This window comes from Hemiscyllium ocellatum, chromosome 18, assembly GCF_020745735.1.
Source record: "Hemiscyllium ocellatum isolate sHemOce1 chromosome 18, sHemOce1.pat.X.cur, whole genome shotgun sequence".
Classification (NCBI taxonomy): Eukaryota; Metazoa; Chordata; class Chondrichthyes; order Orectolobiformes; family Hemiscylliidae; genus Hemiscyllium; species Hemiscyllium ocellatum.
In genome coordinates this window covers 29,661,120-29,684,645 of record NC_083418.1, presented here as the reverse complement: position 1 = coordinate 29,684,645, position 23,526 = coordinate 29,661,120, and the positions used below count along the sequence as shown (strand labels likewise).

Below are 23,526 nucleotides of genomic sequence, written 5' to 3'. Positions count from 1 at the left end.
TCAAATAAGTCTCCCAAACAGGAAACTCCTGCAGACTCCCAGAACCTAAAGCCAGAATCCATTGATCCCGGTCAAAATCCAGGCATTCCTACTATGGGCGTAGAAAGGGAGGTTTTACATAAATAGCCCTCACTTTGTCACATCATTCTCCATGCTTTAACTGTGTTAAGGACAATCGGATTTCTGCAATGCTCCAAGGCAGTCGTCATCTTGTCCACAAACAACAAATTAATGAGGGAGCATTTTGCCTGGGAGGCCTCGATGTCCAGTCAAATTTACCTTGGGTCCCGTCAGGCCCAATCAGTCACACAGGATAATAAGGAACTTAATTGATATTTCTTAAAATTTGGAAAGTCCACACCCCATCCCCATGGAAGCTGCAATTTAGAAAGCTTAATAAGAGTTTGCCTGTGACGCCAGATGAAACAACCGAGCCAACTGTTAAGCCTCCGTAGCGCTTGCCTAGGTAGCGTCAAAGGCAACATTTGCATGGGATATAATAAATGAGGAAGAACATTCATTTTAACCAGAGCTATTCTACCCAACCAAGATATCGGAAGAGCCTCCCAGTACTGAAGGTCCTGTCTTATCTTCTCTAGCAACTGCACAAAATTAGCTTTGTATAATTGATCAAAGGCCGGAGCAATAAAAATGCCTAAGTTCAGGAAGCCTACCTGTGACCATCTGAAAGGGAATCGATTCCACCTCTCGGGTACTCTGACAAGACTCCCTGGAGGCATGGCCTCCAACTTCATTCCTGATGAAGGGCTCTGGCCCGAAACGTCGAATTTCCTGTTCCTTGGATGCTACCTGACCTGCTGTGCTTTAACCAGCAACACATTTTCAGCTCTGATCTCCAGCATCTGCAGACCTCACTTTTTACAACAAAACTAATACACAACAATTCTGGGGACCTAAGACTGCCGAATTTTGCCACAATTGCTAAAAAAAATGGGAGGGTAAATGCACTATGTACCTGGGTTATGGTGCAGAGCTCAGCAGGGCAGACCTACTAGATCGCCATCATCTTGGATTTCCCATCAGTCCATTCTTGATCATTAGTAAAATTATGAAAGATGTCACCAACGGGTGTTAACAAGAGGCACTGCTTAATAATGACCTGCTCTCCTCAGTTTCAGTTCTGCCACAGCCACTCAGCTCCTGGCCTCATTACAGCTTTGTTTCAATCATGGACAAAACATGATTGTCCAGAGATGAGGTGAGAGTATGATAGGCTTTGACATGTATTCAGCTGAGTGTGTTATCAAGGAGCCTGAGTAAAACTGAAATCAGTGCATATCTGGGGGCAAACTATGTGTTTGTTGGAGTTATACCTGGCACATAGGAAGATGGTTGTGAGTTATTGAAGTTCAGTCATCTCAGCTCCAGGACAAGCCTTCAGGAATTCCTCAGAGTAGTGGCCTAGACCAAACCATCTTCAGCCCTCGGGTTGATTAATGACCTTCCCTCCATCATAAGGTCAGAAGTGGAGATGTTCGCCAATGATTGCACAATGGTCAGCACTATTTGCAACTCCTCAGACATGAAGCAGTCCGTGTTCAAGTGCAACAAGGTCTGGACAATATCTAGGCATGGGCTGACAAGTGGCAAGTAACATTTGTGCCACACAAATGCCAGGCTATGACCATCATCAATGATCATAAGAAACAATCTAACCACTGCCCCTTAACATGCAGTTGCCATTACTGAATCCTCCACTATCAATGTTCTTGAGATTACCATTGACCATTCAACTGGACTTGCCACATAAACACAATGGCTATAAGAACAGGTAAGAGATTGGGAATACTATGGTGAATAACTCACCTCCTGACTCGCCAGAGCCTAACAATCATCTACAAGGCACAAGTCAAGAGTGTGATAGAATACTCCCCACTTGCCTGGATGGTGCAGCTTCAACAACACTCAATAAGCTTGACACCATCCATGACAAAGCAAGTTCCCCTCCAAGCCATTCAATGTCATGACTTGAAAATATATCACTGTTCCTTCACTGTCGCTGGTTCAAAATCCTGGAATTCCCTCCTTAATAATATTGTGGGTCAACCTACTGCAGGTGAACTGCAACAGTTCAAGAAGGCTGCCCACCACCACTTTCTCAAAGGCAGCTAGGGACAGGCAATAAATGTTGGCCAGCCAGCAACACCCATATCCTCAAATTAATAAAAAACAAAGTGATTCCAGTCTACTAACATTTTCCAGTGTGTTGTCTCCAAATTTTTGACTGATGTGGTAAGAACATTTCTGTGGTAAGAATGTTTTTAGAATGCATTGCAGCAATCCACCAATAACATCTTTAATAACATCGCCAGCACTTAATCACTATCAACAAGAATCTTAGTTGTCATGTGACCAATATCACCTTAAAATTCAAAGAATTTCCTAATAAATTCAGGTCTTATCATTGTCAAAAGACTATTGCAGTACAAGATAGCAGCATACCATGGCAACATGGTGGCTAATGGGGCAGCATGGTGGCTCAGTGATTAGCACTGCTGCCTTACAGCACCAGAGACCCGGGTTCAATTTCCGCCTCGGGCAACTGTCTGTGTGGAGTTTGCACATTCTCCCCATGTCTGTGTGGGTTTCCTCCCACAGTCCAAAGATGTGCAGGTTAGGTGAATTGGCATGCTAAATTGCCTGTAGTGTTAGGTGGATTAGTCAGAGGTAAATATAAGGGGGATGGGTTTCTCTTCGGAGGGTCGATATGGACTTGTTGGGCTGAAGGGCCTGTTTCCACACTGTAGGTAATCATCTAATCTACCATTACCTTCTCTTCTCAACAAGGAATGGCCAGTATTACATTCAGAGAACAGAAACAAATTCCTCATTGAGGATCTACTTTGATCAAAAGATACATAGGAATATTAGAATATAGAAGCAGGAATAGACCACTGAGCATAACTCTAAGTGCCTTTATCTCATATCTTTTAATACTTATACTTATTAATGAACTGCTCTTGTAGAGAGCCAGCACAGATACAATGTGTTAAATGGCTATGCTGCAATTATGTTATGATAATAGTCATATTAACAAAACATCAATCTCAGATTTAAAATTAACAATTGATCAAGCATTAATTGCCATTTGTGGAGAGAATTTCAAAATTCTGCCGATGTGTGGAAATTTTGCCTAATTTTATTGCTGAAATATGTCTCTAATTTATGAGACGTTCCCTTCTAATCCTTGACTCCCCATCAGAAATTACTTCTGTATCCCTGGTCTTTGCCAAATTAGTTGAGGTTATAAAAGATTCTTTCTTCTGGTAATTATCAATATATGCATGCTACATAAAGCAAACATGTGAATCTTGAATGAGGGCAAGATGAGACTTAGCAGTCCGGTCAAATGATTTCCAACACTTAGTCTTCCATATGCAAGATGCTTACAATGAGTCATGAAGTAACAATGTGACAATTGGTGGTCTTTAGTAGAGTCATGAAAAGAGGTTACGAGATTATCCTATTTGATGTTAGTATACAGGGATAAGACTAGATAATTCATACCTGCAATATGTTACTTGGAACCCAAGTGATTTTAACCCATCGTCCTTTGGATCTGTTTGCTTAAAGTTTTCCACGTAGAACACAGAGAGGCTACTATTAACATATCCTATCATACAGCTGCAAGGTAAACAAAAAAAATCAGCAGGATAATTAGTGCTTGAGGGAAAATATATTAGCACACAGAAACAGTGGTTTGTATCACCTAGACATTTTTGACAGAATCTGTTGCCTGTACTCCTATATCATATCTTTGATGCTTATATTCAAAATAATTGATCCATATTTCACAGAGAACTAAATTTTTAAGAAGTCTGCACATCAAACATATCCCACCATTTCCATGTTGCTATTTCAGTGAGAGGAGTAGATTTCCAATAAGGTCTCAGGGAAAAAGAAAGACCTTTCATCGTCAAAAAGATTTTGACGCCATCACCTGTTTTCTTTTTAATTATTTATTTGGTCGTGAAATGTGGACATTGCTGACTTGGACAGCATATATTATCAATCCTTAGTTATCTGGTAGTCACCTGCCTTATTGATTAGCTGCCATCCTTACAGTGTAAGTACCCATTGTGCTGTTAGAGAGTTCCAGGATTTGACTCAGCAGTGAGAGAACAGTACAGTTCCAAATGGAAATGGTGCATGAATTGAAGGGAGATTTAGACATAGAACATAGAACATAGAACAATACAGCACAGAACAGGCCCTTCGGCCCACGATGTTGTGCGGAACATCTATCCTAGATTAAGCACCCATCCATGTACCTATCCAATTGCCGCTTAAAGGTCGCCAATGATTCTGACTCTACCACTCCCACGGGCAGTGCATTCCATGCCCCCACCACTCTCTGGGTAAAGAACCCACCCCTGACATCTCCCCTATACCTTCCACCCTTCACCTTAAATTTATGTCCCCTTGTAACACTCTGTTGTACCCGGGGGAAAAATTTGCAGCTGGTGGTTTTCCTGTGCACCTTCTATCCTTTTTTCAGTTGGTAGACTTCATGGAAGATGCTGTTGAAGGATCCTTGACAAATTGCTGCAATACATCTTGGTAATGGTATGCTGTCATTGTAAAGGTAGTGGATGTTAAAGGTGGTGGATGAGATGGCAATCAAGTGGGCTGCTTTGTCTTTGATGATGTTGCATTTCTTTAGTGTTGTTGGAGCTGCATTTATCCAGTCAAGTAAATTAAACACTTCTGAATTCTTAGCCTCTAACCTGCTCTTGTATTGTATTGCAGTTCAGTTTCTAGTTAATGGTAATGCCCAGGATGTTGATAATAGGGAAGCCACTGATAGTAATGCTGTAGAATATCAAGAGGAGAGATTTAGATCCTCTCTTCTTCTTCCATGGCATGAATGTTACTGGTCAGTTCTCAGCCTATGCGTGGCTATCGTGCAGGTTTGCTGCATTTGTACATGGACTGTTTAAGTGACTGAGGTAGCATTTTAGCAGTCAGAAATTGGGTTTTGAATCCTTGTGTTGTCTCATAAAATGTAAGCCATAATGTGTATTTAATAAGATTGTATTTTCAACATGCAGTTCAATACAAGTTTTAAAAAGTCCTCTTTCTGTTCTGTTACAGCTGATTGGCAAATAGATTACAACATATAGCACAAAGCTTTAGTAATTCAGATTGCATACTCACTTAACATTTGAATTGTTTTCAAATGCACATGGCCCATATCCATACTTGTAAACCAATCGAGGAATAAAATCTGAAGTGATCGAGATCACCAACCCATTGCCAATGACAGCCAACACACCAACCACCTCCAGCAGACGTACCCATATCCCTGAAATACAGATGTATAATTTTATTTACTACCACAGGCTTATTCAGTTAACTGGTCAATATTAAGATCTTTTTGACTCTCTAAACTAGGACCAAGAAATAATAAAGACCTTATTAAATTTATGTTAATCAAACTAATTAATATAATTACAAATAATCATTGTGACGGTAGGATAAAGTAAGAGAAGATATTGATAGCAAAGAAATAAATAGACTTCCAGAACAGGTGACTATAAAGAAAGTTAAACACAAAGACAGAGAAATCTTATTAAAAATATGTTAAGCTGTCCTGCAAAGCACACCATTTCAGTAATACAAAGGGCCACCGGGTGACATTTCATGTGTTGGGAGGAACCAGACATATTTGCAATTAAAGTGGATTAAGAATTCTAGAATCACATCCGACAGTAAATGTTTTGTTTTAAGTTTTGCAGGCATTGTCTAGTTAAATACAATTCATCCTTCCTATTACAAACAATGATCAAATTAAACAGCATCAGCAGTTCTTTGTTTTGTTAAACAGTATGTCATTTTGGTTGCTAGAAGTGATATACATTCATGTGCAAGGACTCGTTCTCAGCAAGCTAAAGGTATACATTCATGCCTTACACATCTTGAATTACCAAGAGCTTGGGGAAGCCTAAAGTTCCCTGTTTCTTTTTCTATAGCAATGCCTCAGCCAATCAGAGTTAGCTTGCCAACAAATCTTTGTTGTAGTATAAGTTATGATTGTTTGAAATGTAGCATTCTTGTGTTTGTCCTGCTGAGTGCAAGACAAAAAACTTCTAAGCTGTCAACTGTAAATCTTTTAGTTCGGAAAAGATATGGAATTTCAGGTTTGATGCATTTGAGTGCAACAAGGTCAAGTACTTTTCCCATCATGTTCAGCAGAGTGCTGCTTTGATAACTTAAAAAAAAATCACAGTGTTACCCTTGTTCTTGTACTGGATAGCCATCTTTGCATTAATTATTAACTGGGATACTTCCCCTCCCTCCAGAGGTAAAGAAGTATATCCATAAACGTCAGAATTGCTCATTTCCCATTCTTGAGTAGTTAAAGTATGTAGCATCAATATTTGGACTTAATCCATGGCAAGTAAGTCAATAGCTTTGCTAAACTTCTTCATTGTAAATTCAATACTGTGCTATTGTGTTTTTCCGAGAGTGTTGATCTATCACAATCCATCTATTTCAATCGGTGCTTGCAGTTTTGATTTGGAATAAGGTTGTCTAGTGCTGAGATAATAGACAACATGTGTGAGAACTGGAGTGCGGTGGTGAAAACCTTCCTCTTTCTGGAAAGTTTCAGTGAGGAGACTGAACAGATCTACTGCTTCTATAGCTGAGGCTACATCCAGTAAGTCAGTCCTGCTGCTTTGCTAAAGTTAGTGCTCAGTTGGGGTTGTTGACCTCCTGATCTTTCTCCAACTTGCAGATTTTCTCATCAACTTTATCCAAACCACATCTGCAACTCTTCAAAATTGTGCCCTGACACAAAGTCTAGATTACTAAAATATATCCAGAAAACCAGCGGTCCCAAAAACCCCTGTATCTGGTTCTGGTTTGAAAATCCATTGTTCACCTACTTCTGTCACTCATCAACTTTGTGTCAATTATCAGGTGCTCCCTGATCTTCATGTTCTTAGTCTTTTTATATTTCAGAGTTTTCTATGTTCATCACGTCAACTACATTACCGTCAAACACTTTCCTGATATTGTATTTGCTCATTCCCACCTGTCTCTTACCCATGCCCATCACTTTGATCGTTGGTATCACATGATCTAATTACTGATGCTGTGTTGATCACAATTCATTTCAAATCACTGTTTACTTTGCCAACAGTGGCAACAAAAATTGAACAATTAAACACTTTATTGATGCATGTATTTCTCATGATTCTTGGATTCCCTACAATTGTTGCTTCCTGAACAAAAGTTTACATCGGCTAAATAAAATTAATGAGCACACTAAAATAAGTCATCACAGGGTAGAAGTACAAACAGTCCAAAAATATATGCCCACTTTAAGAGAGCAAAATAAAGCCATACTTTATTTCATGTACCCATCTGATTCTCAATGCACAGCTTATTTCTTCACATTTATCTACATCACACAGTATAGCACTTTAAAAATAACTAATAAAGAACTTTTGCTGATATGTTTGGTATCAGTAAATTTTATTTTGCCCTAACATGATTTCCAATAATCATATGCATTGTAACAACATAAACACTTTGGCTTCTGTAGTATATTAAAATAATTACATGCCAGTGCTTAAATAGCCAGTTTGATTTGCCCAATGAGCCCCTACATTGAGGTCTTGACTGGAATTTAGAGAGGGAAGAGAAAAGGAGAGTCATATTTATATCATAGAACTTGGGACATAAAAAAAGCACTTTGCAGCCATTGAAGTATTCTTTTGCAATGAGTTAGCTAAACTTAACAAGTTTCTAGAGGTGATAATAGCTTTCTGGATCAATTAGATTGGTTATTTGAGTGCGAGTTTAGGGTAAGCCAGATGCAAGTTGCTGATTTGTCAGATGATTAACCAGCAACTACAAGCGAGTCAATTAAAATTGTGGAATCTTCTAGAAACAGAAATTCGGTACAAAATTAATAGCCATGTGTAAATGTGGATTTATTAGAGAGAATGAGCACTGTTTCTTAAGAATAAATTTTGTATAATCAATTTGCTAAATTTCATTTAAAGAGGTATCGAGAGGACTGAAGAGGGCAACATAATTGATGTGGTGTATGTGGATTTCCCAAAAAGTGTCACTGTACAAAGCGACTTTAAAATAACAGGTCATGAAATAAAAGAGACACATGGATATGAAATTGTCCGAGGGACAGAAAACAGCATGGTGGTTAATGGATGTCCCTTGAGCTCTGCAGACGAGTTGGACTGAAGAGTCTGTTTCCATGTTTTTTCTATGACTTTAAGAGGACAGAATCACACTAAGCAAACAAACAAAACAAACTAAAGTAGCAATCACAGCAAGTCAGTCAGCATCCATGGAGAGAGAGCAATGTAATATTTTGGTTCTGGATGACTCTTCATCAGAGCTGACCAGCAGGGGGCAGCATTTATGCAAAAGTGGGGGAATGGAGTGCTGGGTGAGAAAGGGTGTTGATAGTACACATCAGCTCTGATGAAAACTCATCTAGACTTGAAACATTACTTCTTTGCAGGAATGCTGCCTGACCCACTGTGATTTCCAGTATTTTTGTTTTGAATATAAATTCCAGCATCTGCAGTAATTTGCTCCTAAAGAAAAATAGATAGCACTCTTCAGTTGGCAAATTGGAATGTCAGAACCACATGCACAGGACAGATAGGCTAATGACACTGATCAATAAAATAAATGTTATCAGGGAGATGAGGTTCTGAGTCAATATTGATTGCTGCTTTGACTCAAACAATGACCATCAGGGCACAATGTACTCTAAATTGGTCCTTCATGAGATCAGATCAAAATTTGGATGGTATGACGACATTTTTTTCTTTTATTAACCAGTTTGGGTGTATTATGATACACTGCCAAAGCCATTAGACCTTGAGGTGGGACTTGAACCCAAACCTCTTGCCTAGAAGTAGGGACACTATCACTGTGTCACAAGATTTTTCTGCAGCAGCTGGTCAATAATATGCACAAAATAGCCCTGTTCAATATGGAACATGATCAGCTGAACACTGACATTACTTCACTCCAAAAGCCAAAGGTGTTCTGAGAACGGAACACCGAATTTTAAAAAAAAGTACATTTTCCTGGCTGGGGAAGAATTCAGAGAAAATGCATGAACAAGGTGTAGGCTTTGGCATAAGGAACTCACAACTCTCAATGTTAGAACCTTTACAAATGGTCCAAAATGTATTCTCAAACAGAGCCGGTTAACTTCCTGATGATTTTTGCTCTAAAGCTGTGATGCAACACAGAGGTGACAGTCCAGTACAATGAGCGGTTTGACATTATGATTGAAATAACTCCCCAAAGGCTGCTATCCCGTCACCAAGTCACCCTTTATTTACATTTGAATAATACATGACACTGACCCAGCTAGCATAGAACCCGCTCCTAGAGTGAGCAGAACCCCTTGATATTTATATAAAAGCTGATGCTTTAGCAGATAGCATATTGGCATGGATAGATGATGAGCTGGCTAACGGGCAGGCACAAATGGGTCATCTTCAGATTAGCAAGGTGCAACAAGTGTTGTGCCACAGGAACCTTGTTTATAAGTTAACTTTGGACTTTTGGCCATTAGTTCCAAACAATGTCCTTAAGACCCACTCACTACTGAAGTGAAACTGACCTTGTTGCAAATGGACTAATATAATCCATGCTGAATGCAACGGTTCTTCTCCTTGTGTCTGCTTATGTCAACACGTGATATCAACAACACTACCTCACCAATATGCAGTGCCTACCTTTCAATCCTGCCTCTATTATGGAAACTTGTTATCAAGAAGGAATTGTAGATTCACAGTCCATTCTGAACTTTAAAGTTGGTTGCAGAGCAGACAAGTAATTGTGAAGTGATTACAGTATTGAAAGTATTGGAAAAGAATATTAAGAGATTGGATGAAGTTCTTTGCACAGCTTAGGCAGATGCTGAAAGCTGAGTGTCCAGAGGAAAGCAAGGCCCGAGGCCTGACTTGGAAAATGAAGTTACAAAATAGGGAAATGAAAATTGCCAGGATAGACTCATGGGTTCTCATTTTCATGAGAATCTACCTGGATCTTTACTCCAAAACATACAAGATTTCAAAACCAGCCATAGATGGTGTATTACATTTGTGAAGAGAAACAATTTTGTACAGTGACATAAGACCAAGATTTCACAGTCTCCCAGTGGAACTTAATTACAGACTTATCACATTACAGTGGCTTATAGTCAAACATTGATTAAAAAAAATGAAAGAAATTGTACTGTGAACAAGAATGAATAAATGAATTTTAACATGCCAGTAGCTCAAACAATTGGAGAAAACACAGCATTGGGGAAGATGACTGGCCATGAAAAGTGTAGCTTCATAGTTGTGTGTTTCTAACGGGATAGAGCTTATGTCACTTCTTCAATATTGTAGAGAAAATCCAAGCTGAAACAGCAATTCCAAAATCTAGTCATTCTCATCCACAGTAAAGGATGAATGAAAGTGCCTTGGAAACACAGCTGAGGAAAGTTTGGAGATTCCAACCCAAGAAGATTATGTAAAGAAAAAAAGTCTTCTCATTTGGGACATATTCAAATTGTACCCTGTCAATGATGTTGTTGCTCAAGTTAGATTTTCATTAGTCCAACCAACTTTGCTCAACATTTGGATATCTCTCCAAGCAAGCCCTTCAAATGTAGGAAAATGTGGAATGACTGAATGACTGGTGGAGAGGAGACATTCACCAAAGGAGATGGAATAAGTGTCAGAATTTAGCAATACTATGTAAGTGGGTTGTAGGGGCCTGGGACGAAATCAGAATAGAGATTGTTGTCAAACCATTCAGAAAACGTAGGTTATTCACTGTGTTTGCTGGCAAAGAAGATCATTTTTTTGTGGAATGTTATGACTGACTTATGATTATGTTATCAGGGGAAGATTGGGATGAATTATTTGCTCTGAACACGAGGAAAATTATGTTCATTAATTTTTATACACAGTTTTTACATGCTGTGCTGCTAAGTGGTATTCTATACTGCGAGAAAACTGAGGGAAATCATATACCTGTTAATTTGTACATATGATTTTTGTTTTCGAATTGGATAAATTTAATTAATTCAGATTAGGGAGGTCTAATACAAGGATGTGCACAATGAATGGAAGGTCCCTTGAGAATACTGAAGAAAAAGGGAGCTTGGCATACAAATCCATAGATCCTGAATGTGTCGGCACAAGTAGATAGGCGAGTGAAGAAGGCATATGGAGGCTTGTCTTCGTTAGCCAGGGTATAAAAGATTGGAGCAAGGAAGTCTTTATATCTTATCTACTTCCAGTCAAGATAGCGGTGGAATACGATGCTCCAAGCGGAACTCCTCCGCTCCTTCTGTTTCCTTCGCTTTTCTCCACCCAATGGTCTTTCAGTGTGTCTCAGGCTGGTCTCTTGGCTACTTGTGGTGGGTCAACCTGGTCGCTGGGTGGCTCGTAGTGGCTCTCAGCCTGGTCTCTTGAAGCTCATGGAGGGTACAGTGTGGTCACTCGGCAGTTGGTGGCTGGTCTCAGCCTGGTCTCTCACAGTTCATGGTCAGCTAGTCTCTTGGCTGCTTTCAGCCCAGTCCCAGCCTACTCCCTCACAGCTCATGACATGTCCCAGCTTGCTCTCTCGTGGCTTGTGGTGGGTGTTGGCTTGGTTTCTCGACATCTCTCGGCCTGGTCTCTCGGCAGCTCGTGATAAATCCCAGCCTGTTTCATGACAGCTCTCAGCCTGGTATCTCTGCAGCTCATGGTGATTCCTGGGCATGGTCTCTCCACTACTCTCAGCCTGGTCTTATGAGGGTACGTCAGCTGGTCTCTCAGTGGCTCATGACAGTATCTTGGCTAGGCATGCGAGTGAATCCTACCCTGGCATGTTACCATGCCACTGGGGGAGATTGGAGAGGTGACATTTCACCAACAGTAACAGTTTCTGTAGTGGCAGCAACATAAGCAGAGGACTCACCAAAGACAGCTGAATTTTAAGTTTATTCCTTTATTTTCCTAGTTTAAACTGTGAAAGACTTTAATGTAAACTATTACCTATTTCTTTATTTTTCTACTTTTCTATGAAGGAATGCTTAACTTTTTAACCTTGATACCTAAGATTGTGCCATGTGTGGCGACATTACACACTTTTCACTGTATTCCTGTGTTTTTGTACTTGAGTACACATGACAATAAAATCTAAAAATCTAAATCTTGTTGCAACTTTATACAACATTAATTTGGCTACCAATGGAATACTGTGTGCAGTTCTGGTAGCTGCACGATTGGACCAACATGATTGCACTGGAGAGGATGCAGAGGAGATCACCAGGCTATTGCCTGGGATGAAAAATCTCAGTTTTGAGAAGAGACTGGATGGGCTGGATTTGTTTACCTTGGAGCAGTGGAGGCTGAGAGGAGGGGGATCTCATTGAGGTATACAAAATCACAACAAATAGAATAGATCATGAGCATCTTTCCCCATAGCAAATACATCTAAGACCAGATGGCATAATTTAAGATGAGGAGTAAGTGGTTTAGAAGAGATCTGAGAGAAAATAAAATCATTCAGTAGATAGTAGAAATATGAATTATGCTGCCTGAGATGGTAGTGAAGGCACTGTCTCTCAGAATATTTAAGAAGCACTTAAAATGTCAGGGCATAATAGGCCATGGACCAAATGGGATTAATGTAGTATTCGTTGGTCAGCATAGACATTGTGGGTTAAGTGTCTTTTTTTAATGCTGTACGATTCTCCATGAGTCTAATAGTTAATGTTCATCTCCATGAGGTTCTTAATTATTCACAAAAAATACTTAATAATAAAAATATTTCTAACTTACTTTACACTACTTTTCGAAGAGGGATTGACAGAAATAGTCTCCAACATGACAAATGCGGTTGTGAAGTAATGGTAAAGTATGGATTTCAACTTTTGTAAAAATCTTACTTGTGGAGAAATTGACTCCCTACTTTTTGACAAACTTTATTCTTAGAACTTTTATTTTTGCATGAATAAATATAGTATGCTTGCATCTAGTATTGCCGTTTGCAATAACATATGACTTTATATGTTGTAGATAATAATTTTGAATATACCAAACTATATTTGAGCAGGCATAATCAATGTATGCCATCTTCTAATGCAAAATCCCAGAAATATCAGGGAATCACTGTCACTACCCCATGGAACTGTAACCTTCAGATCTTAGATCTGCCATGATGCTTTAGAGGTTTAGGGCTATCGAGGGGGTCTGATGGTGAAAAATACTAGAGCATCTGACCACATTAAACTATATTGCATACATATGTTTTTCAAACTTTTGACTTTGCATTGTATGCACCCTCAATTCCATGTAACAACACAAATATTGTTGAAAAATTACCAATATCTTTTGCTTTTCGTGGTATTGGTCGCTTTTGAAGCACAAGCATCTTTCTGGCATCCAATCGGATTTCAAATAGATTGTTCAGAAGTGCAAGTAACGGAGCCAGTGGGAAGGCTGCAACAAATATTGTGGTGAAACCATACTGAATGGCTGAAAAGAAAAAGCAAACTGTTAACATAAATGCAAAAATTACTGGAATAAATACCTACCCTTAGTGAAGAAACATTAAATTTGATGGCTTGGATTTTCACATTCTAATGCATATTATAATTTAAATTTGGAGTGGACTCACATTCTAAACTATTTTTACAGACATCTGGAAAGAATATTGTTACAGTACAGATCCATGGGAACTTAAAACCCTCCAATACTTCAGTCAAGGTTCAATTTTCCATATATTGACTCAACAGTGAGCATTAACAGGCTATTCACCAAAAAGGACTACAAAATCAAATCTAATCCTTTCTCATAGGGATCATTAGATAATAATAATTCTTTTTGTCTTCATGAATGATATACCCATATTTCTCTGCTCTGTTATATCCAAAATTGACTCAATCATGTTTTGGACCCTTCAACAGTCAACATCTTGTACATCAGCACTTCTCTGCAGTGTTTAAATTTTGGCCACTCTAATTAAGAATTATATCTATTAATTATTCAGTTTTTCACAAAATATTTTAACGTACACATTATGAGCTTCCTGATCCATTAAGGAAAAATTAAATCATGGCCTTGCTGGGTTTTTTTTAAGCAATCCAAAGCCTGAAATTATTCTAGTTAGCTTCTAACAATCCTTTCCGCTGCTTCACCATCTTTTGGTAAACATTTGGTGACCACAGTTGCAGACAATACTTCACATGTGATCTCTCTTCATGCTTTCTGCTGCTTTGGCATCACTTCCCTCACATTTGGTGGATCTTTTCCTATATTCCAACTTTTTTTTTGCCTTATGTACCTATTTGGAAGGACTACCATTGGATTTCCAATTCACTCAGAATTATATCCAACAAAACCCATAATTTCAAGATCAAATTGTGGAAAAGAGATGCATTCCTTCCCCAGAAACCATTCTCCTTTACAACTTAGTCTGTGGGTCCTCACCATTGCAAATTAAGTAAATCTCTCCTTATATTCACAAAAATACTTTGTTTTCCTGAATTTTTCTTTATGTGTCCAGATTTCTTGTGAATATTGTCAAAACCAATTGCACAATCATAATATTATTTTTTAAATGCTACAGTAGCATAATGTCAACAAAGCAATTAGAAAATAAATGTACATAGAAATATGCTACGTGAAAGAATGTCTAGGTTCAAGATTCCAATTTGGAGAGAGAGTTCATTTGAGCTCTAAAAATAAGTGGGTGGTTATAATGAAAAAGAAAATGTATTTAAATACATACCCATTTCCAAAAACTCATTGAATAAACTATAAGAGTCGACGTGGCTCAGGTTGTAGTTTTTGACCCAGTGTTTTGTTGTTGCATCCATCACATCATTGTCTGTGTTTTTTTTGTTGTATTTTTTCCATTGATATTTCAGGGATCTGTAAAGTATTCATAATTTAAATTAGTTAAAAGAACATAATGCTAGATATCTCTGTAGACCAGGGAATAACTTGACCTGCACATTTTTTGCACCTTCTGATATGCACATCCAACTAATGTTAATGTTAATGTTGATCTCTGTCTGCATCTTCTTGGCAACTGTAACGAATCCTGCACTCCGTTCTGTTACCTTGATGCACTTGTATAGTACAATCTGCTTGTAAAGTATGTAAGGTGACACTTTTCACTGTACCTTGGTACACATAATAGTAATAAATCAAACCAACTCATGTCATTTTGCCTAGATTTTTGTCTTCTCTTACAAGTGATGAAGGCATTTGGTATGCTTTCCTTTATTGGTCAGAGTATTGAGTACAGGAGTTGGGAGGTCATGTTGCGGCTGTACAGGACATTGGTTAGGCCACTGTTGGAATATTATGTGCAATTCTGGTCTCCTTCCTATCGGAAAGATGTTGTGAAACTTGAAAGGGTTCAGAAAAGATTTACAAGGATGTTGCCAGGATTGGAGGATCTGAGTTACAGGGAGTTGGGGTGTTTTCCTTGGAGCGTCGGAGGCTGAGGAGTGACCTTATAGAGGTTTACAAAGTTATGAGGGGCATGGATAGGATAAATAAACAAAGTCTTTTCCCTGGGGTCGGGGAGTCCAGAACTAGAGGATATAGGTTTAGGGTGAGAGGAGAAAATATAAAAGAGACCTAAGGGGCAACTTTTTCACACAGAGGGTGGTACGTGTATGGAATGAGCTGCCAGAGGATGTGGTGGAGGCTGGTACAATTGCAACATTTAAGAGGCATTTGGATGGGTATATGAATAGGAAGGGTTTGGAGGGATATGGGCCGGGTGCTGGCAGGTGGGACTAGATTGGGTTGGGATATCTGGTCGGCATGGACAGGTTGGACTGAAGGGTTTATTTCCATGCTGTACATCTCTATGACTCTATGACTCTAAGGGTTGCTTACAATGAATTTTGCAAAGCTACAATAATTTGGAGAGCTATCTACATGCAGAGGGGAAAGTGAGGAGTGCAGATGCTGGAGAACAGAGTCAAAAAGTGTGGCGCTGGAAATGCACAGCCGGTCAAGCAGCATCCAAGGAGCAGGAGAGTCGACATTTCAAGCATAAGCCCTTCATCAGGATGAAGAATTTATGCTCGAAACATCAACTCTTCTGCTCCTCAAATGTTGCCTGACCAGCTGTGTTTTTCCACCACCACACTGTCTACATGGAAAGGTGAGTGAATTAGAAGATCCATCTTGTGACAGTGTTAGAACATAGAACATAGAACAATATAGCACAGAATAGGCCCTTCGGCCCTCGATGAACTAATCTAATCCCATCCCCTTCATTATCCCATCATCATCCATGTACTTATTCAAGAATTGTTTAAATCTCCCTAATGTGGCTGAGTTAACTACATTGACAGGCAGAGCATTCCACGCCCTTATCACTCTCTGAGTAATGAGTCTGCCTCTGACATATGTCTTAAATCTATCACCCCTCAATTTGTAGCTATGCCCCCTTGTACAAGCTGATGTCATCATCCCAGGAAAAAGACTTTCACTGTCTACCCTATCTAATCCTCCGAACATCTTGTAAGTCTCTATCAAATCCCCTCTTAGCCTTCTTCTTTCCAATGAGAACAAACCCAATGTTTAGATTTTCAATTAGATCAACCCCCCCACCCCCATCCTTCTAAACTCCATTCAGTATAGTTTCAGAGTCCTCAAATGTTCCTCATATCTTAAGCTTTTCATTCCTGGGACTATTCTCGTGAACTTCCTCTGAACATGCACTAGGGCCAGTACATCCTTCTTGAGATATGGGGACTAAAGCTGCACACAATACTCCAAACGTAATCTGAACAGAGCCTGATAGAGCCGCAAAACTACATCTCTGCTATTATATTCAAGTCCCCTCAAAATAAATAGAATCATTGCATTTGCCTTCCTAACTACTGACTCAACCAGGATTATCTTGAGAGAATCCTGGACTAGAACTCCCAAGTGTCTTTGCACTTCAGAATTAACTAGAAAGGTTAAAGATAATATCAAACTTAACAAAAAAGTATGCACACACAGACACACACACGTGCACATGCAGACACTCACCTAGACACAGACCCAAATGTACAGACCCAAAGGCCCCAGCTATGCCCACTTCTAACTTTTTAATATTGAGGATTATTCAAAGTATGTCTCCATCTTGAGGCATCTTCTCATTTCCCTAATTTTAATGGCAATTCTTGTCATATTTTGAAAGCTGGGCTGGTATCTCATTGATCTGAGATGCCTTATTGTTCTTTAGATTGTTTGGACCTCTGATATGATAATTTCCACCAGGATGATGATCAGCTGCAATGTTGTCATCAAACCCCAATGTGGAGCTAGGGTTTGGTTCAGTTTGTTGATGAGGATTCCCTGAAAATATTCCACTCATCTCACTTCCTGCTGCTTAATCAATAAAGTCCTAGAATCTTGCTCTTGATTAGTACAATAATGCTGCTTCTTCTCCCAATTAGCTCCCATCTAATTCTGTACAGCGTCTTGGAGTCATTCTGATTTGCTGTTTCTTGTGCTGCCCTGGCTTTTAAGATACCTTCTAATCAATCTGTTCAGACACAAATCTGGAGCAAGTGCAACTTCAACCTACATCTCTGGTTCAGAGATAGATACACTACCACGAAACAACAAGAGGCCCTCAGCACCAGCCTGTCTTTTAATTTTTTCTTTCTTTTTATTTATATCCAGAAGTGCTCTGACATACACCAAAAGATTTTTCCCACAACCAAATCACCACCCTCACTTTAACTCCAATAATTCTCAACTGCCTCTCCTGTGTTAATGTCTGGTTAATAACACTGTGAAGTTTGTTGATGTCTTTATTTAAGTTTAAGGAGAAAGAGATGATTTGTCTATTAATTGTCTGAGCACACCTCAGGAGCACCTGTAATAATGGGATGGAAAGAGCTGTGACACCGATTAGTTAATAAAGTCTACCCACTAAAGAAAGTGTTTTGGATTTCTGTCTCATTGACTAGCTTGGATGTTTGTGGTATCTGTACACTTTGTGGCTTTTTCCAGTCTTCTGGTAAAGATTAATTAAAGCTGTGAAAGAGAGCTACGGGAGAGACAAATGAAAATGAACAGTGTTTGCCTTGATGACTGTAAAATTCATTATAGAATTGACATTTTTTAAAAAGGATTGACTTATACTACCCAGTGATTTCAGGACATGTGTGCTTTGCATAAAGTTATTAAAATCCAACACCAAATAAAGAATGGGCAATGTCTCCTATATTAAAAATTCAAACATTATCTTAATTGCTTTCATGCAAGAATGATAGCAAACAGGTTTAAAATTTCTTATACTTGTATTACATATCTGAAAGTCCACTGTCCTTTCAATGACCTAGAACTTCAGTCATGATTTAATTCTCATTCGACTGTACTAGTTGCCATTGCCTCCAAGAGCAGCAGAAAGGGGGCAAATCTCTGCACAGCCATGCCAACAGCACATGTTGGCAGAATATAGCCTTCATAAACAAGTCTGAAATGGAACCCAATGTAACTTATTGTAGAGCTAGAAGATCAATGACACATTGTTTATAATGTTACACGTCAAAGTAACTTCCCAAAGTTTTTTGAAGCAGAATAATAATGTTTTATAAACATGCAAATATTGTGACAAATTATACTGTGACATCCTGCATCACTGGGTATGATATATTGTATAGTTTAGGCTTGGATGCTAAGGAGCACAGAATATCAAGATACTGTAGCACTGAGTCCCCAGTGGCATGTCTTGTCAGGCTACATACACTCAACTCCAGTGATATCCTTCGTTTAACAAACTGTGCTCCATAAGTTAAGTATATTTGCTTCTGGTGAATGTTAACTTACGGTACAGCGTACTGCACACAGCTGCTCAGAATTTGTTTCAGTATCATTACAACAGCCATTTGGATGAAGAGATCTGTCATGCAGCCACTTGGATGGCACTAGAATGGAAAAAAAACATACGTCACTATTTTCATTCATGAGTGGTCGGAAGGGAGGGAAGAATTGTCTTATGTGCACAGTTTCTCCCATCAGGTGTTTGTGAAAATTATACTTTAGTTGCAATTACAATTCTCATGAAATGTAGCACCATTCCAGTGATAGAGCAATCTAGTTAACTGGTTTCCTTTCAGTGAATACAATACTCACCATTCCATCAACTACACCATGCAGCTATTCACCAAAGTTACTTCAACAAAAAATTCTACAGTCCCATGATGTTTATTGTGGAGAAGGATAAGTACAGGAAGGCCATGGGTACCATTACTAGTGATCATCATTGATGATTTTTGCGGACGAGGATGATTCTCTTCTACTGTCAGAGTGAATCCATAAGTGGTGGTACAGACCAGTGTGGTTACCGCAGGCTCTGTTACAGTCTATTACAGGTGGTCACAGGAAGGGGTGGAGCATTGGTGTGGCAGCTTTCTCCTTTCGCTGTTCCCGTCCGACTTCCACTTTTTCGCGATGGCAAGTCTCAAGGTGCTCGACACCTTTCCAAATGTTCCTCCTCCATTTTGGAAGGTAGTGGCCAAGTGATTCCCAGATGTCTGTGGGAATGCCGCAGTTTGCCAGTGAGGCCTTGAGGGATCACTGACATGCTTCCTCTGTCACCTGAGGCTCGCCTGTCATTTCGAAGCTGGGAGTAGAGCACCTGCTTGTAGAGCCTTATGTCGATCACACAAATGGTGTGCCCAGCTCATCGTAGGGTGGTCAGTGCCTCAATACTGGGGATGTTGTCTTGGCCGAGGATGTTGGTATTGGTGCGTCTTTCTTCTCAGTGGATTTGCAGAATCTTGTGCAGGCAGAGTTGGTGGTACTGCTCCAGCACCCTGAGGTGTCTACTGTAGACAGTCCATATTCTCAGACCCATATGGATACAGAACTGGCTTGAAAGGAGAAGACAGAGAGTGGTGATGGAGTGATTTTCAGACTGGAGGCTTGTGATCAGTGGTGTGCCACAAGGATCAGTGCTGTGTCCACTATTTGTTGTCATTTATATAAATGATTTGGATGTGGACATACGAGGTATAGATAGTAAGTTTTCAGATGACACCAAAATTGAATTCGTAGTGGACGATGAAGAAGGTTACGTCACCAGTCCAATGGGCCAATGGGCCAAAAGAGCAGATGGATTTTAATTTAGATAAATGTGAGGTGCTGCATTTTGGAAAGGCAAATCAGAGCAGGACTTATACACTTTATGGTAAGGTCCTGGGACTGATGCTGAACAAAGAGACCTTGGAGTGCAGGTTCATAGTTCCTTGAAAGTGGAGTTGCAGGTAGATAGGACAGTGAAGAAGGCATTTGTTATGCTTTCCTTTATTGGACAAAGCATTGAGTATAGGGGTTGGGAAGTCATGTTGCAGCTGTACACAACATTGGTTAGGCCACTGTTGGAAAAAAGTGTGCAATTCTGATCTCCCTCTTATTGGAATATTATTGTAGAACTTGAAAGGGTTCAGAAAAGATTGACAAGGATATTGCCGGAATTGGAGGATTTGAGCTACAAGGAGAGGCTGAATAGGCTGGGGCTGTTTTCCCTGCATCATCAGAGGCTGAGGGGTGACCTTATAGAGGTTGATAAAATCATGAGGGGCATGGATAGGCTAAATAGACAAAGTCTTTTCCCTGGGGTGGTGGAGTCCAGAACTAGAGGGCATAGGTTTAGGATGAGAGAGGAAAAATTTAAAAGGGACCTAAGGGGCACTTTTTCATGCAGAGGTAGGTGCATGTATGGAATAAGCTGCCAGAGGAAGTGCTGGAGGCTAGTACAATTGCAACATTTAAAAGGCACCTGGATGGGTATATGAATAGGAAGGGTTTAGAGGGATATGGGCCAAGTGCTGGCAATGGGACTAGATTAGATTAGGATATCTGGTTGGCATGGACCAGTTGGACCGAAGGGTCTGTTTCCATGCTGTACATCTCTATGACTCTATATAGGAGGGTGGGAATGACCCACAGTTCTGTAAACCATGATCTTGGTGTCGGATTTGATGTTTCCTCAGTTGGCTGAAGGCTGCGCTAGCACACTGGAGGCGGTGCTGGATCTTTTCATCAATAGCTGCTTTGGCCAACAGGACATTCCCGAGGTAGTGGAAGTACTCAACTTTCTCTAAGGCCTCTTCATGGCCCTTAATTATCGTGGATTCGCTCCACAATGCCAGGCCAGGTTGATGGAGGACCTGTGCCTCACGGATGTTCAGGGTGAGGCCCATGCTGTCATATGCCTCTGGAAAGGTGCTGACAATGGTCTGGAATATATCCTGTGAGATTGCACATATGCAAACATCATGTGCATACCAGATGACACTGTTTGAGGTGACTTTGGTTTTGTCTTGAAAGCGGAGGAGGTTGAATGATTTCCCGCTGGTTCTGTAAGTTAGCTCCACTCCAGCGGGGAGCTTGTCAGCAGTGAGCTGAGACATTGCAGTGAGCTAGACCAAAAACAGTATTGGGGTGATAATGCAGCCCACTTGACACCAGTCTGAATGGGGAATAAGTTGGTGGTAGAGCCATCTGTCATTATGATGACTTGCATGTTGTCATGGATCAGGCGAAGAATGATGACAAACTTCATTGTTCAACCAAAGTGAAGAAGGTTGTTCCACAATGTTTCCCAACTGACGGTGTCAAAGGTAAGGTTGAAGAAAGTCATGTACAGGTTCTTTTCTCTGAATTTCTTTTGAAACTGTTGCCTTACTAGTGAACACATGATTTAAATAAATTTATAATTCATTTATTGTTATAGAGACAAAATCCTAAAATTCCCTACCACTTTTGAGCACCATCATCACAAGGACTGTCACACTTTAAGAGCAAAGCTCACTACCGAGAGCACTATTACATCCCAAGGACAAACAGATTTTACAAAACTAGAGAGCAAACCAGGATATAGGGCGCAAGCTGACTCACAGAAGATGTTCAGGAGATTCTGAGAATAAAATATATGAAGAAAATATTTGTTTCTGGGGAATCAGAAGCTGTTGCCCTGATACTGAAAAGCTTGGGGAGACAGATCTATATAGGCCTGTTTTTAAGGAGGAAGTTTATCGGACCGTTAGCATATTCAAACATTCTAGAAATGTTCTCCAACAACATGCAACAGTTGCAAAGTTAATTGGAAGAATTCAAGTGACTGATCTAGAATTTAGGCCCAAGAGCTTAGAGAATCTAAGCTTCTACTAGACATGCTCATAACTGTATCCGAGTCTCTTGAACAGAACTGATCTGTTCACAGATAATAAGGTAAAATGAGGAGTATGACACAAACATCTCAATTATTACCAACTCAATACAGGTAAATATGCTTGCAGTTGGAAATTATAGTGGAAAATTAGACAAGTGGGAAAAATGTGTGAGAATCCAACATCACAAATTACTGCTGTATTTCCCATTTGAACATGCTGTAACACCAGGTGAAATTCAGGTGATATTAAGAAAATACAAAAGGCTAATATGTCTCTGTCACAGTAGAGGCTCTGTCTCAGCAGAAGTCATTGCTATTATATGTAACATGGTGTCTTAAGCCTTTGCGAAGAACATAAATCAGCAAATTACAACTCACTTCCTCCAGTCGCCACTGTCCTGCTATTCTTACGTAACCATTTGGGTGGCCATTAATCCTAGCAAAGAAACAAACTTATTACTGCAGTGAAGGTTCAGCAGTTTGGTACTAACGCACATTCTTAATACATTTTTCTTGCACACTTAATATATAATGCATAGTGACTCTTCTGTGCATTACCAAAGGTACACTAATAGGACATTCTCTCATAAAAATCAGAAAATGACACAATACCAAGCAAGTTTCCAGCATCTTTGCAGAGAGAAGTAGACTTAATAATGATCATGTAAAGCCATTGACCAGAAATGTCACTCTGCTTCTCTCTCCACATATGCTGCCAGACTTGAATATTTTTGTTGCATTTTCTGTTTTTATTTCTCATTGCCAGCAACTACAGTTATTGGAAGTTCTCTAATGATATTTACATATAAGTATCTCAGCAAAACCTCACAGTTGTGACATCAGTGCCTGTGTCCAAGTAGAGTTTCTATGCATAGATGCCACCACCACTTTAAACAGTGACCTTCAAACCAAACTCAAAGAGCACAGTATTGTATGGCTAATATACAATAAGCCATTATTGTTGGGTACATAGAGTCCAGCACTATCATTGCACACTTACTCAACTGCAATCATAATTCACTACTGTTCAATACATCACATCAATTGAATGTCACTTTGATCATTTACTATACATTCTGTGTCCTATGATCCTGCCCCACGAGCTACCTGATGAAGGACCAGCACACTGAAAGCTTGTACTTCCAAGTAAACCTATTGGACTATAACCTGATGTTGTGTGGTTTTTTAACTTTAAAGGCCATTAGATTTAGAACTCTAAGCATTCCACTGATCAGTTTTATCATATTGTATATTGTAGCACAGCTTTGATTGAAGATCCAAAAAGAACTTGTGGAGAGGATGTTTTCACTTGTAGGAGAA

At 39.6% G+C, this 23,526-nt stretch overlaps 1 protein-coding gene across 2 annotated transcripts in view; it reads right to left on the bottom strand.

The window, feature by feature from the left end:
* The window catches only part of LOC132824388 (anoctamin-9-like), a 128,344-nt gene that overhangs the window by 22,230 nt on the left and 82,588 nt on the right, over positions 1–23,526 (bottom strand). For both annotated transcript variants that reach the window (XM_060838810.1, XM_060838811.1), the window contains exons 17-22: positions 22,585–22,642; positions 18,858–18,955; positions 14,794–14,936; positions 13,386–13,538; positions 5,179–5,326; positions 3,529–3,645 (exon numbers count right to left, since the gene is read on the bottom strand). In XM_060838810.1, coding sequence (XP_060694793.1) covers positions 3,529–3,645; positions 5,179–5,326; positions 13,386–13,538; positions 14,794–14,936; positions 18,858–18,955; positions 22,585–22,642 — 717 coding nt within the window. The remainder of the gene's footprint in view (positions 1–3,528; positions 3,646–5,178; positions 5,327–13,385; positions 13,539–14,793; positions 14,937–18,857; positions 18,956–22,584; positions 22,643–23,526) is intronic.